We start from the raw sequence: 15220 nt of genomic DNA, 5'->3' as shown, positions 1-15220 counted from the left end.
CAGCATACCACTATAGCCATTATATCAGTACAGTATAAACAATACCAACTATTTGCCTGGTAATTATAATCATCCTGTCCAAGGTGATATTTTTTCCCATTTTAGAATAAATGACATATACAAATACAAAATACCTAGTACAGTACTACGAAACCCCCTAGCATGTAAAACTCTTGTAAAATCCAAAATGTTGGAAAAGAACTCAAAAGGAAGAAAGGAACCTTTCATTTGTAATTACTTTTCTCCTCAAATTGGTATCCAGTAGTAGAGAAGGAAATATGCTTTTAAGAGCCTAATTCAGGGTCTTTTCCTTAAAACATGGGAAGGGCTGGATCAAAGATAATAATAACCTTCAACCATATTAATACTGAGCTTCATTTATGAAGAGGTAACACTAAAAATACATATGCACTCATAAACAGTCAACAGGAACTGATACCTGTATTCCTGTGCATACAACTAAATCATAAAAACTAAAAATCCCAAATAATTTTCAAAACTTTCACTTCCCACTTATGGAGTACAGTGCATGGAAACCACTGAAGTATTTTTACTGTTATCATTATAAAATTATGTAAAGCTAATAAGGCTGGCAAGCGAAGAGCAAAGACAAAAGGGAACAAATAAAAAGGCTGAACAATTTAGCTGGGGGCTTGGGGGTACTGCAAAGAACCTTTGGTACTAGCTACATTGTGCCATGCATGGCACATTGTAAATGGTACTCCCTAACAGCATGAATACCAAAAAGTTATGCCTATTACCATTCTATGAAGAATTGCTCATAACTTAAATGTTCCATTCATCCAAACACCATTTCTAATCTTATCAGGTATTCAGTAAATACATATAGACATTTTCACATTTCAGTTTCTGCAATCTGCAAACTCAGTGGTCTTTCCAATATACATGCTCTCCTCTCCCATGACAGGTTAAAACTACTCAATAATAATTATAATCATTTCAATCCTCCCCACCATTTCACTGCTCCACATTTTAGATATTTCTACAATTAGGCAGATATGCAACCATAACAATGTGCTATGGTGTCACTACCAATGTAACAACATGAACACTTACAGTTTTAGAATGGGACTTTAACAGCTAGATAATTATACACCAAAAAGAATAGAAGTATCTGAGATAAAATAATTCAGCTTGGGGTCCAAAGGATGCTTCACAGAACTTCAAGTATTGCTTATAGTGTGCCTGGCAAGGCAAATTGTAAACAGCAACCCCCTATGGGCAAAATTCGCATGAAAAGCTTATCTTAGGGGAACAAGGTACCATTCAGCTCTTAGGTAAATATACCCAGGTTTGTACCTGGATCCTAAAACCTTGAAAGAATGTAGATAGCTACTGTAAAACGTTAAAACTGAACTGCAAATCTAGTATTCCTTTACTGTTTTAAGAAACCTTGTCATTCCGGGATGTTACTGATGTTTTGTTTGGGCTGACCAGCCTATCTGAGCTTAAAGCAAGATGAATAGAGCCAAGCAAGTTATAAACAAAATGACAAAAGTCTTGCAAAGCAATACCTAATTAAAATTAATACATATGAACCAAAGGAAGCTGAATAAATCTAAATTAAGATTTACTTACAGTGTTGAAAATATCCTACGCTAAAGACAGGATATACAAGTCTCCAGGGATAAAATGTCAGGCCTTGTTCATCACTGCAGTATTCTCTTTACAAGGAATTATTTTAATCTAGGTAATTTACATGAAAAGCAAAAACCATAGATGACTGAAGAAATTCACCCCTCCCTAACACCTGGACAAAGTCATGATAACTTAGGTAAGACAAAGTTGAAAACTCAAGGAAGTTATGCAATGGTTTACTCCTTGTAGGAAATCCAAGTTCTTTGTTGGAAACAACAAACTGACTTCAATAAAAACTCTCTTTACACAGTGAGTCTTGGTCTTTCTTTTGTGGCACTATGGAGAATGAACAGTTCATTAGTCTGTTACACCTCAGGTACAGTCCTTAACAACTAAATAAAAGGAATTTTTATTGTAATACTTCAAGGAGAGTTCATCACATTAAGTGGCATCAACGAACAACTCACTTTTACCTGAGGACTAACACTTCGCTTTCAAACCTGTCATGCACTTTAAATGAGCTAAACTAATCTAATGTGACTTATATTAACACTATATACTGTACTATACTTTTACTATCTAGAAAAACTTCTGGAGGTCTACTACAATTCTAAATATTTAAAATTTTTAAATCATTTAATAAAGCTACAAAAATACCAATGCTGTACTACAATGTTCTACAGTAAATTAAAAATAATCAGGACATAAATAAACAACATGAAAAAGCATGGGTGAAAAGGCCACTCAAAAAGTAGAGCAAAGGTACTTGCAACAAGATGGATCATCTACAAATATTATATGAAAAAAATGTTCTCAGTGCAGTATATTAACTGTGGCATTAACTTTCATGAGAACCATGCAAACTGCCCAACACTACAAACACCATCAATCTATACCACTACACAAAACTGTGACTAATAACTACCAAGTCAGCAGTACAAATATCACTGCACAAAACCAAGAGCAACAGTGGTAATCTATGATCCAACATCTGCATGTACCGTACCTCCCAAGGCTTCATATGTACTTATGTTTTCAGGGGAAGATAAAATTTCAGGTGGAAAACAGACAATATTACATAAAGAATTCATCATAATCATCACCATTACTCACATTTGTAAAATTAATTTCTTGATTAACTAGTACCTTAGGGATGGTACACAGACTGTTTGAAGAAAACCACTAAACTGAATAAGCCGCCAGTTTCAGCCAAAATAATTTACTGCAAAAGACATTGTAAACAATTAACTAGTACCTTCCAAACTATTTCTGACCAAGGTCAGATGATTTCTTCCCCCTTTTTCCCCACTAAATTTTACGATTAAAAATCAATTTCACTATGAAAAATATGTGTACTATAAAAAAAAACTGTACCACATAAATATGTGTCAGGCATATTAGTAAAACTCATAAAAGCAACCTAAACCAGAAGAAAAACTACTTTTGTTTTTGTCTAATGTGTGGCCATAACACTTCAGTAAACTAATGGCATTTGCTGCTTTACTTGCTGTTCATTTGAGACTTGAATGGATATATCTTTCCATACTATTTTCTGTTTTATTCCACTAAAAACATATATTTTTGGTTTTGCATTTACTCAATAAAAAGAAAGTTTACAGAAAAATTCACAGTCACTTTAAGTAACAAACATTCTGATAACAATTACCTGATGTTATATGAGTGCTATGTGCTGTAATGATAATATAAATTATGAATGCAACATAATTATATGAACTTCTACTCTAATAATAAGGCAAATGTCCTCACAGAGTGGAGGGAATTACCATAAATAGTCACAAATACAGTAATTTTGTCATTATAAAGAATTAAACATGAACATCAAGGTTTGAGAACTAGAGTTCCTGCATATATAACTCTTCTTACAAGCAATTAGTTGTGGTTATGAAAAGTGTAAAAATGCATGCACTGGTTAAGGAATTACAGTATAAAAAATTTTCAATTAAAATCTTTCATAAAACTGAAATTTAACAAACATGGCAGTCTTCTATCCTTCTGCAAGATTTCAATTGCACTTACACATGCACTTGTCAGTTAAAGTTTTTTTTGCATAAACATTCATGAAACGCTGTGAAATCAAATAGAATGGTAAACAGGTATCAAGTAATACAGTGTTGAAATATTTTTCAAATAACTAAACAATACTTAGGAGGTAGAGATTTCTCAAATTGCAATTTTAAGCTCTTAATTGCATTTATAAGTTACTACAATTCTTAAAAAAAAAAACTTTATGAAAAATTCATAGTCAGTAATTGCCATTTGTATGTTTTGCCTTCATAAACATGCCTCGTCACACTAAGAATACTGTAGCCCAAGTTTTGTCTCTTGTATTGATGTCCCTTCATTTGCCTGAAGCATGAAACAGAAGAGTTGATAGTGCAGCATCTAACACTTGTATGAATGTCAAGAAGCAGAAGTGGTTTTGTCCTACAGCCAGGTGCTCCCTTTGTAGCTTACTAGATAGCAGCCCAACAAGATGATCTTGCCTTCTTGTTCTATCTGTGTTCATATCATTCACATGTCCCAGAATGAATGAATCAAGAAAGTAATCCTAAGGGTAAGAAGTTTGTGAGAAGCCTCAATTTTACCACCAAAATGGTTCACATGCTTAAAGATAAAGGCAATTCAGGGACACTCAGCTGTGAATTTTGTCTGACTCAAATCTATAATCAGTATTAACTTATCAAGGAAACAAAAATATGTAAACCTGTGTGTCAATCAGCACCACAGAATGTAAAAGCACGGTCAGTATTATATATAGAATTATGAGATGAAGAGTAAAAAAAAATGATAAGGGATAAAAATGGTCTGTAAGTAAAATTACAAAATACTTCCTACTTCAGGTGGGTAAGTTAAAGATTACTTTAAGTACATTTTAAAAGAGCTGCAAAAGTGCTTGGTTTTAAGGCATACAGAACTTAGGATTATTTCACACTGTTTTTCTGTAAAAATGCCAGACGAGATTTAAAATTTAAGAAGCTCATGGGTTACAGGGCCAGAAAGCCTCATGGATTCACATTGTTTGGAAGATATCCAAAATATTTAAGAAACTGGTTCAACAAGTCTCATCCTAGAAGTGCTGTAGGAGGACATCTTTAAAGCAATAATCTTTTACTCAAAAGATTTTATGCCACTTCATGATCTTCAAATACATGAGGAGTTTGCAAATGCCTACCATCTTTTATGTCCCCTAAATATTCCATCTCTGATTAAATTATTGGATTAACGGATCATTGCAACTTTAAAAATCTCTAATATGAGTTTACTGAAAAGTTGTTAGAACTTTGGATTTGGATTCCAATATAACATTAAGTTATAATGAGTCAATGGATCAGTGTTCCTGTTTGCTCAGAAGGGGTCCTAAAAGTGCCATCCTCCAAGGTCTGCAGCCACCATTTCCAGACTCCTCTCCTTCTGTTCATGTTTCTTTCAAGGTGGGGGGGCTCCTTTGATAAAAGAGCAAGTTTCTTTGGATGATATCCATCAGGTTATCTGGAATAGTTTACACAAACATGGCAGCAGCTAAAACATCTCAACCAAGGGTGGAGGAGTCCAAAATATGATCTTTCCTTTTTGGAGGTCTTCATGTATAATTTGGAGCTTGTTGCCATGTTATCTTTACAGAATTTCATTTGCATAATGTTACTCACAGGCACCTTGATGTTTTCATATTGGGTATGACTGCTGTGGCAGGTCATCATCCTAATTTCATCTCCTCATCTTTTTGGCTTCTGGAGGTGGTTTTCCAGCATACCTGCACTGGCACCTCAACTTACTGGCGAGTGCTTAATGCCATTCACTTTGATCTACTTTAAGTACAAAATGACAAATTTTTAATTAATTTGTATTTTTCCTGACCACCACAAGACTGGTTGCTGTCAAAACAGTCCTGTACTTTTGGGGATGGAGTTAATTCCTGCTGTATAAAGTGTTCCACCAAGAAAGTCAATAGTATCACCTACACTTTGGAATTCATCTGGATTGCTTTCTATATCACTTAACTCCTGGAATTTCTTCAGTCTGGCTTTTCAAGCAACCATCATGGTGATCTCTGAATGGGTGGGCTTTCATTTCAAACCTGCTTGTTGGGACAAAGAGTATTACAAGAATATAATCATCCCTACCCTAATCATGTTATGAGCAAACCAGACAGAATGCCAAGAGTCCTATCCCCCAGAACCAAACCACCCCTGGAATCCATGGCCCAGCTCTGCAGAATAGTTATGCCCTCAGGGTATCATCACAATGTGATAGCCCTCAGGTCCAAACATTATCGGGTAGTTGACGATCCTACCACAGTCCTTACTATGTATTAACTTTAGATATAAACCCCTGTCCCAGCTATGATACCTTTTCTTATTTATCAGGTCAAATATATTTTACTAAAAGTGGAAAATTTGACAAGACTTCACAAATAATATACAGTATAGGACTCTTGGACTCAACCCTGGAACAAATTCCAAGGGTTCAAGAGCCCCTTCACCACATCAAGGTGGTCCCAAGGAGAGAGAGAGAGAGAGAGAGAGAGAGAGAGAGAGAGAGAGAGAGAGAGAGAGAGAGAGAGAGAGAGAGAGAGAGAGAGAGAGAGAGTTGTCCTTACTTAAGAGTGTGAAATTATTTACCAATTATTACAAAGACAGAGATAATAACATATGAGAGAGAGAGAGAGAGAGAGAGAGAGAGAGAGAGAGAGAGAGAGAGAGAGAGAGAGAGAGAGAGAGAGAGAACACAGTAAGAGCATAGTTTCAGTGTCTGTTTCTGCTGTCTAATGCATTAACATGTTCGTGAGCCTGTTGTCTGCTTTAAAGATGTAAGGATGGTAGTGTTCAGAACAGTGATTGCTCTGCTGTAGTCTCTGCAAGATAGCTGGACCTTCAGAAGCTGTTACTAGGCCTCCCAGGATATTATCAATCAGGATAAGACTATCTTGAAGCAATACAGTATTCTTCCATGGAGACTGGTGCAGCAGCTCCTCTTTCAATCTTACGATGATCCACCCTGTTAATGCCTCCATTCCTACAAATGCGAACCCCTTCATCCATCTGCATACCATCAGGAGTTGTCAAGTGTATGCAATCAAAGGATACAAAGCGACCCTATCTCAAATACTGGAACTCTGCAGTTTGGAAGCAATTTTGCATTAGGACTTTAGGTAATTTTTTCAGTACTTATTCAGAGGGCTTCCTTTTTGGGCAATCCAGATACCTATGGAGGACTTCTTAGCCCTCAGACTTTTCAGGACCCCCAGTGAGCCAGTTCAAATTCATTCATTTACTATCTTACCATGAAGTCTATCTTTCTGTTGGTTGTGGCTACTTTAGTGGTTGTGAGCTACCTACATGTTTTGTCAAGTATTTACCTCCACCATATTGGTATTCAGTCTGCCTGTCTTTTGCTCCTTGCTTTTCAGCAAGATTCTGACAGCCAGCAGTAAAAATTGCACTACTGCTCCACCTGCCAGACTGTTGGGGAGTGCTTAAGCATATAAAGTTCTACTTTGCCCAGTAAGATCCTTCAATCACTATCTGAAGAGGGAAGTGTATGAATCCAGACATGTCTCCCAGAACACATTGTCCTGGTTAAGAGAGCTCATTTTCATGCAGGTACACAGATGTCAGCAGACAGGGCATGCAAGACTGGAGTGACATTCATAAGGTCTACTCTTCCCAGTTTCAACTATTTTCAAGATGACCGTTAAGTTCACCATTTTGAATGCAGGTATTTGGAGATGTCAATCTACCCTTGCTACTTTTATTTCATAAGGTCTACTCTTCCCAGTTTCAACTATTTTCAAGATGACCATTAAGTTCACCATTTTGAATGCAGGTATTTGGAGATGTCAATCTACCCTTGCTACTTTTACATGTGAAACATTAGGCACTAAGGGTAGGATTGTTTGTCCTCCATCCATTCACAAGAGATGTGGTCTTCCTGGGTTACGAGCTTCCATATCTTGTCAGAACATTTGGTTGATCTCTGCACCTCCCCGTAGTATCTTATTCTCAGGCCTTTCTACTGAGAGTACCCCTAAGATTACCATACAGATTATCCCCCCTAAGTTACACCTAGTGGACTTTTACATACATAATTTTACATTCATACCTTTTCGACCTCCCATCTAAACATTAATCACAGCTAATTTTGACCAATTGTTTGTCACAAAAGAAACAGTTCTATTATGTCATGAAACTAATCCTTTTAAATAAACCCACCAGTCACAAAGAAATACCCACCTCCATCTACCAGTTTGATCTTTCATACAATCATGATCATTTTATGCAAAAGAATGAGGAAAGCAGTTACTATCAACCAATGGGTCTGAAGCATGCATACATAAACATTCATATATAGCCACTCTGCTTCTTCTCTCTTCAAGATATCAAGGCTATTTGTCTAAAGGAATATAACATTGGTAAAAAGGCTAATTATCATTGATGGGTTTGTATGAAGAAAAAAATATTTATATGTTGTAAAAATACTATTTTTTACAGTACTGTACCTTCCTTATTTTATAATGTTTAATTAACCCCCTTTGTTACTTTCTCCCACTAATGCCTTTGTAAAATAACCTCTGTGCCTCATTACTTGGGTGAATGTTCCCTTCCTTTTCACCGCGAAGTTGATAAGCTTTCAAATACAGTGCATGTTCTTGAAGCAACACAATGGAATTACTGGTAAACAAATAATAAGATATGCTGCCTAACAAAACAAGCCTTTCTAAGTCAAGCAAAACTTACTGTATGTGAAGACATATTGATAATAAAAACCAAGCACAACATAGTGCTTACAACATTTTATATACAGCCTGAAAAGATATAGCAAAGCTTACAAGTGCATGAACATAAACCTAATTCAAGTTAATATCAGACTTTTCAGAGACTGACTCAAACGATGATCCTTGGTGTGTTCATCATAAGGCAAGACATCATAAATGTTTTCCCCCAAAAGCAAAGTGAACACTAACTTATTTTATTCCCATGCTGCATATAAACCATTCATGCTCTTATCGTCTCCTATTTTTCCTACCAATGGGGAGTGTTCCAGCTTCACTATACGTTCCCCTCCTACTCTCAGTAGCAGAGTAGGTATATGCATCCATCGTTGATCCATCTGTGCTAGCTCCACGACTATGGCACAAGTCTCCGCCTGAAAACATGACAACACTTACCTGAATTACAAAATCTAACTACTAAAATATGAGGGAAGAATGATGGTTTAGGTTGCAGTCAGTTATGTGAGGATCCCACACAAAATTGTTCTATACGTCAACATGCTTATATACATACACATACACCACCCACAACATGATAAACACAAATGCTAAAAGGGTACACTGACTGATCACAGCTGGCTGAGTAAAGATTTCATTTTTCCAAAAAGCTAAAAGTAAATAGCACTTTTCATTAAAGGTGTAAGATTTTGCAACTGGAACCACAATGCTTAAAAGTCACTGAGATTCAAAAAGGGAGGACACAGTTACAGCAACTTATCAAGATTACAAAAGATTCTGTAATGGCAAATTTGGACTCTGTGTAACATTGCAAGCAGGTCCGCTGCCTCATGTTCCTTGTAAAAAGTATGCATGAAATACTGCAATATCCTGCAACATTTTTTTCAACATTTATCATCTTGAAAAGAGCCACAGTAGCTCTACAGCTCTACAGTGATTAGAATAGCAATTTAAATTCATCTTCAGATAGGGCATTTTCTTCACTACAACTTGATACATATAACAAAGCAAGGTTCCTCTTTTATATCTGTGTGTGTGCTAGCATCATTAAAATTTACAAATGGATATTTTAATAAGACAAACTAGCTTCCAGCTGCAGGAACTGGTTCCAAAACTATAATATATAACACTTATCCCTTTAACGCCGAAGCCCTATTTACAAAAACGTCTCCCGTATGCCGGCGGCGTTCGGTGAGTTAGCGCCGAAGCGGAAAAAAAGTTTTTTCAAAAAATCACAGCATGCTTAGTTTTTAAGATTAAGAGTTCATTTTTGGCTCATTTTTTTTGTCATTGTCTGAAGTTTAGTATGCAACCATCAGAAATGAAAAAAATATCATTATCATTTATAAATATTGGAATATATGACCGCAAAAAAAAAAACTCATATATACATAATTGTATACAAATCGCGCTGTAAGCAAAACGGTTAAAGCTAATGAGTTAATTTTTTTTAGTTGTATTGTACACTAAATTGTGATGATTTTGGTATATAACAAATTTTAAAACGATCAAAGCAACACAGAGAAAATATTATCACAAAATGATTCATGAATTTGTAACGCGCGGACGTAAAAAAATTTTTTTTTCAAAAATTCACCATAAATCGAAATATTGTGCTAGAGACTTCCCGTTTGTTGAAAAATGAAGCTAATTGATTGAATATTACTAGACTGTAAGTGTTTTAGCTTTAATTGCAGTTTTCGACCATTTCGGTCGAGTTAAAGTTGACCGAAAGTCGAATTTTTCTATTTATCGTGATTTATATGGAAATATTTCAAAACCAATAAAAGCTAACACCATGAGTTATTTTTTGTTGTATTGTACATGAAATTGTGCACATTTTCATATATAAAACTTTATGTAACAACTAATATAAAGTGGTGCAAATATTACGACAACGAGACGAAAGAATTTCTGCGATGTTCGCCGAGTTACTGCAGCAGACGTAAGAAAATGTTTTTAAAAAAATTCACCATAAATCGAAATATTGTGCTAGAGACTTCCAATTTATTGCAAAATGAAGTTAAACGATTGAATATTACTAGAATGTAAGAGTTTTAGCTATAATTGCGTTTTTTTACCATTTCAGTCGAGTTAAAGTTGATCGAAGCTTGAAATTTTGGCAGTTATCGTGATTTATATGAAAATATTTCAAAACTGGTAAAGCTACAACCATGAGCTATTTTCTGTTGTATTCTACATGAAATTGCGCACATTTTCATATATAAAAGTTTATGTAACGACTAATGTAAAACGATGCAAACATTACGACAACATGACGAAAGAATTTCCAGATGTTCGCCAAGTTACCGTGAGCAGACGTAAGGAAAAAATTTTTTTTCAGAAATTCACCATAAATCGAAATATTGTGCTAGAGACTTCCAGTTTGGTGCAAAATGAAGGTACATGATTGAATATTACTAGAATGTAAGAGTTTTAGCTTATAATTGCTTTTTTACCATTTCGGTCGAGTTAAAGTTGATCGAAGCTTGAAATTTTGGCAGTTATAGTGATTTATATGAAAATATTTCAAAACTGATAAAAGCTACAACCATGAGTTATTTTCCGTTGTATTCTACATGAAATTGCGCACATTTCCATATATAAAACTTATGTAACGACTAATATAAACAGTGCAAACATTACGACAACGTGATGAAAGAATTTCTGCGCGGACGTAAGGAAAAAGTTTTTTCAAAATTCACCATAAATCGACATATTGTGCTAGAGACTTCCAATTGGTTGCAAAATGAAGGTAAATGATTGAATATCGTAAGAGTTTTAGCTTAATATTATTTTTTGACCATTTTCGGTCGAAAGTTGACCGAAGGTTGAAATTTTGGCAGTTATCGGGTTTATATGAAAATATTTCCAAACTGATAAAAGCTACAACCATGGGTTGTATTTTATTGTATTGTACATGAAATTGCGCACATTTTCATATATAAAACTTTATGTAACGGCTAATATAGAACAGTGCAAAAATTACGACAAATGACGAAAGAATTTATGAAATTTTCGGCTGAGTTACGCACCAGGTGTAAGAAAAAGTTTTTTCAAAAAATTCACCATAAATCGAAATATTGTGCTAGAGACTTCCAATTTGTTGCAAAATGAAGATACATGATTGAATATTACTAGAATGTAAGAGTTTTAGCTATAATTGCGTTTTTCGACCATTTCGGTCGAGTCAAAGTTGACCGAAGGTTGACATTTTGTAGTCGACGTGAGGTACGCCCACTCGCACCTAACAGACAATTTTAGTCGACGTATGATACGTCCATTAGGCATTTAAGGGTTAAAATAACAATTGTATTTTTCCTAGATATTCAAACCATCTTATATGGGAGAATTCTTTGTGCATGAACCAGTTTGGTGTGCATGTTGAATATGAGGAAGAGTCCCAGCCACTCACATGGCTGAACCTCTTTTTCCTTCAGCTAAAAAGGCAAATGTGGGGATGGCTAGAGGCAGGACATTAGTTATAAGACATAACTGTATATCTGAAAAAATGCAATTTACTTTAAGAAAAATTGTATTGTGTCCCAATGAAGAATGCAAACTTCATCTTATATAAGAGACTTGCTCTTTAGATGGGTGGTATTGTTTTACAACTACTCAGGTTGGACCTCTGCTTGCATTACCAGCCTGTGTATGATATTGCAAAGACAGCATAGCTACTTTAGTCACCACCCAGAAATGTCAGCTTCCCAGTCATATATGCGAGCAGGGAAGGGTGACTTCTGCAACCGCCAACACATCCAGGCATTTACTGATGCAGAGGGCGATGACCCTGTGCCTAAAAGTGGAATTTTTATCCAATATAATCTTTGGATGGAATATTATTAATGTAAATCCCCTACATCCAGCTACACCAGGGTGAATTACAGCCATGGGCTATCTGTAGTATGGAGGAAGGGAAGAGGACTAGCCATACTCATTTCCACCCCATATGCCATGATGACCACAATGCCTAAGCGAAGAAGTTTTCCTGCTCAAGTGTAGCCTGACAAAGTAGCTGTGCATCCAACACAAGCCCTAAGGAGAAAGTGTCCAAGGACCTAGGGGTGATGTTCCTTAAATTGAAGCAGGGAAGGTTGCTCTGGCATCTCCAAACACCTGTCCACAGAACCCTGGCAACAATGAAGTTTCTCCTGAACAGAAGAGATGAAGCAATTCACTGACTTCATAGTTTTGCATAGGGGTACCAAGTCATCCTCCTAACTGCATGATGGGTATGCCTGCTTGATAACTCAAAAAGCTTAAAGTTAATGGTTTTCTTGGATACCTTTCCTCCTCCTGTCTTGCAGTGGGCATGAACAAGCATCAACATCCAGGCCTAAAGTGTCAAGTCCTGTTCACATGAAACTCCACAGCCATCACCAGATACAGAGATATCTCATCTTTATCACCATCAATGAAGTCTTGGAGAATGGAACTGCAAAGCTCTAAAAGCTTCAATCAGGGAATATAAGTTCTGAGTTTTTGTCACAAACTCCAGAACATATAAAAATGAGATCATCCCAACCCCCTCAATGCCAAATGCATTATGGAAGATTGTGTGAAGTACCTATTTTCTTTGCTGATGTTAAGGCTAGCAAAAAGACAGTCTCAAGGTAACATCCCTAACTGTAACTTCTCTGAGGGAGGTTGAACAGCTCCAAGGAGAGGCTATGGAGAACAAGAAACATCCCACTCTAGAGACCTGACTTCACAGAGTGAGCCAAGATTTCAAAGCTCCCATGATTATGGAGGAGCTTCTCATAATTATGAAGAGCCCCACATTGTTGAGGAATCAATGCCCTCCAGTTTGAGGGCAGAATGGAAATTCTTTCCTGCGGACTGATAGGAGCTGTCTCCATTAAGGAAGGTGAGAAAGTTTGTACTAATACACTGAACAGTGGCTCTCACCAAAGAGACACCCCTCCCAACAGAAGATGGCCCACTTCTCTTCACAGACAGCTACTTAGGACTTCCTGACCTTCCAACACTTCTTGTGTGTAGTCCCATACAAAAAACTCTCTCTTACAAGAACTAATAAGACAGTCTACAGCCATAAACAGAAAGGCACTCCATACACTCATGGAATCAAGTCAGGTGGGGCTGTCACAGTAGTGTAAGCCAAGAAGAGTTCTTCTGGTGCCTTGAATAAGAGAGCCTGAAGATTGAGATATCAATTGGTTTGTGGCCATGAAGAGTAATGATGGTCATGCTTAATCCAAGAGTACCCAGTATATGACAGCTCATTTAGCAGATTACGCGAATCGCAGAAAGAGGTAGACGTCCACGTATTCCCTGGAATACCGGAGAGAGTCATCCAATGTTACTCTGAGGCCTGCAATCAGAAAGCAAATATCAGGAACTTCATGTTTAGCCAGGTGGCACACAGGTCAATCATTAGTGATCCCAAAAACCCCACTACATTTCTCCTGCTCAGAAAGAACTTGGCCACCAGCTCATTAAATTGGCAGCCCATCCACTTATGCATCTGTTGTGCCAATTTGTTGACATACATCCTTATCCTGGAGTCTTCATTCATTAACACCACATACCTGAAGTGAAAGGGTCCTCTTGGAGCAAGCCCAATCCCTCCTTCGTTGCATCTGGACGCAAGCAACTCAAACAGAGAATGAGTTCAACAGACACCCATTACTAGGACCCTGTCATCCACCAACCATCTGAGATCATCCCTAACCGGCCCCCTGCTGTGGGACACAATATGTGAAGGGGAGTCTGAGATAAGTGATGACTGTTGCTTCAGACACCACAATATAAGGGCATGTGAAGTCATCCATGAGGCATAAGTTTCACCAAACATGACAGGTGACTGAGCATGACCTGACAATGGCATGGCAAGGTAGTTCATGCAACAACAGGAGAGCATTCACATTCAACTTTTACGGCTTGTTTTTCTAGCATGGCCCTAGCATGGCCCTCTCATCAGCTGACAGGACCTGGGATATAGGCAATCCTGAGGGGTATGCCAGATACTGGGCTGCATTAAGAGTACAGTCCTTGAAGAGTAGCCCGTAACCCTTCCTCCAACCCACAGGGCTATATGGTGTTACAGGCATTGTAACATCAGGAAAGGAGGGTAACCACCCGTGGCATCTTCCTCCCTTTTTCCTTTTCCTGTCTAAAGGTTAAGGTGGCTCTGAACCTTGTAAGATAGAGGATGGTTCCTCAAATCCCGATAAAGATTTAAAGGCGGACTGGCTTCTCCCTGACCCTGGTATCAGTGGCATACCTGCCCTGGAATGCATAGCTGAAGTGACCTGTGAAGATGCCCATGGTGTCAAAGGTCACTGCATGGCAGATCAAGGTGTCCTGAGAATTGGTCCTCCTTTCCTCTATCACTGCCTTGAACTTGCTCTTTTATGTGAAGTTAAGCACCACACCATTCTGCAGATGGGAATTGCTCTTGGTCATGACCCCTTGTAAAAAAGAGGCTATAAATGGCATTGTAACTCTCCAGCATCAGGATGGCTCACAGTTAGTGGACTGATTTTTGAGAAACCAGACACACTGAAGTCTGTCAATGTACTGAGCAATAGCTCTGACCACAGGACCACCTGGAAAGTAACCAGAGTAACTAGTTTTATGGCTATTGCTTTCAAAAGAGAAAATAATTCTTTCCACATTAAACTGCTCCCACAGAAGACTGTTCATCAGCCCACAGAATGATGGGTTTGCCTGCAGGGGGCAGGTCTCTCAGTCCTTTGGCACATAATACTTCTCATGGTATGACAATGGAGGTGGGAGAAGCTCCAAAGACCTGCCAGAGGAAAGCAAATTTTCTGGGCCAGCAACCAGAGAATCCACTTTCTCCGGCGACCCACTGGAAAGTGGGGATCAAGGGAGGCAAAAGTACAG

General features: G+C 37.4%; 1 protein-coding gene across 17 annotated transcripts in view; it reads right to left on the bottom strand.

Moving 5' to 3' along the window:
• LOC136833710 (sodium/hydrogen exchanger 9B2-like) overlaps nt 1-15220 on the bottom strand; it is a 317786-nt gene that overhangs the window by 39597 nt on the left and 262969 nt on the right. For 9 of the 17 annotated variants that reach the window (XM_067095905.1, XM_067095900.1, XM_067095901.1 and 6 more), the window contains one exon: nt 8644-8763. The exons of the other annotated variants lie outside the window; for them this stretch is intronic. In XM_067095905.1, the coding sequence (XP_066952006.1) occupies nt 8644-8763 (120 nt within the window). The remainder of the gene's footprint in view (nt 1-8643; nt 8764-15220) is intronic. 17 annotated transcript variants of the gene reach the window in all.

The sequence above is a fragment of the Macrobrachium rosenbergii genome, chromosome 52 (assembly GCF_040412425.1).
Source record: "Macrobrachium rosenbergii isolate ZJJX-2024 chromosome 52, ASM4041242v1, whole genome shotgun sequence".
NCBI classification, from domain to species: Eukaryota; Metazoa; Arthropoda; class Malacostraca; order Decapoda; family Palaemonidae; genus Macrobrachium; species Macrobrachium rosenbergii.
This window is presented reverse-complemented; position numbering and strand designations above follow the sequence as displayed.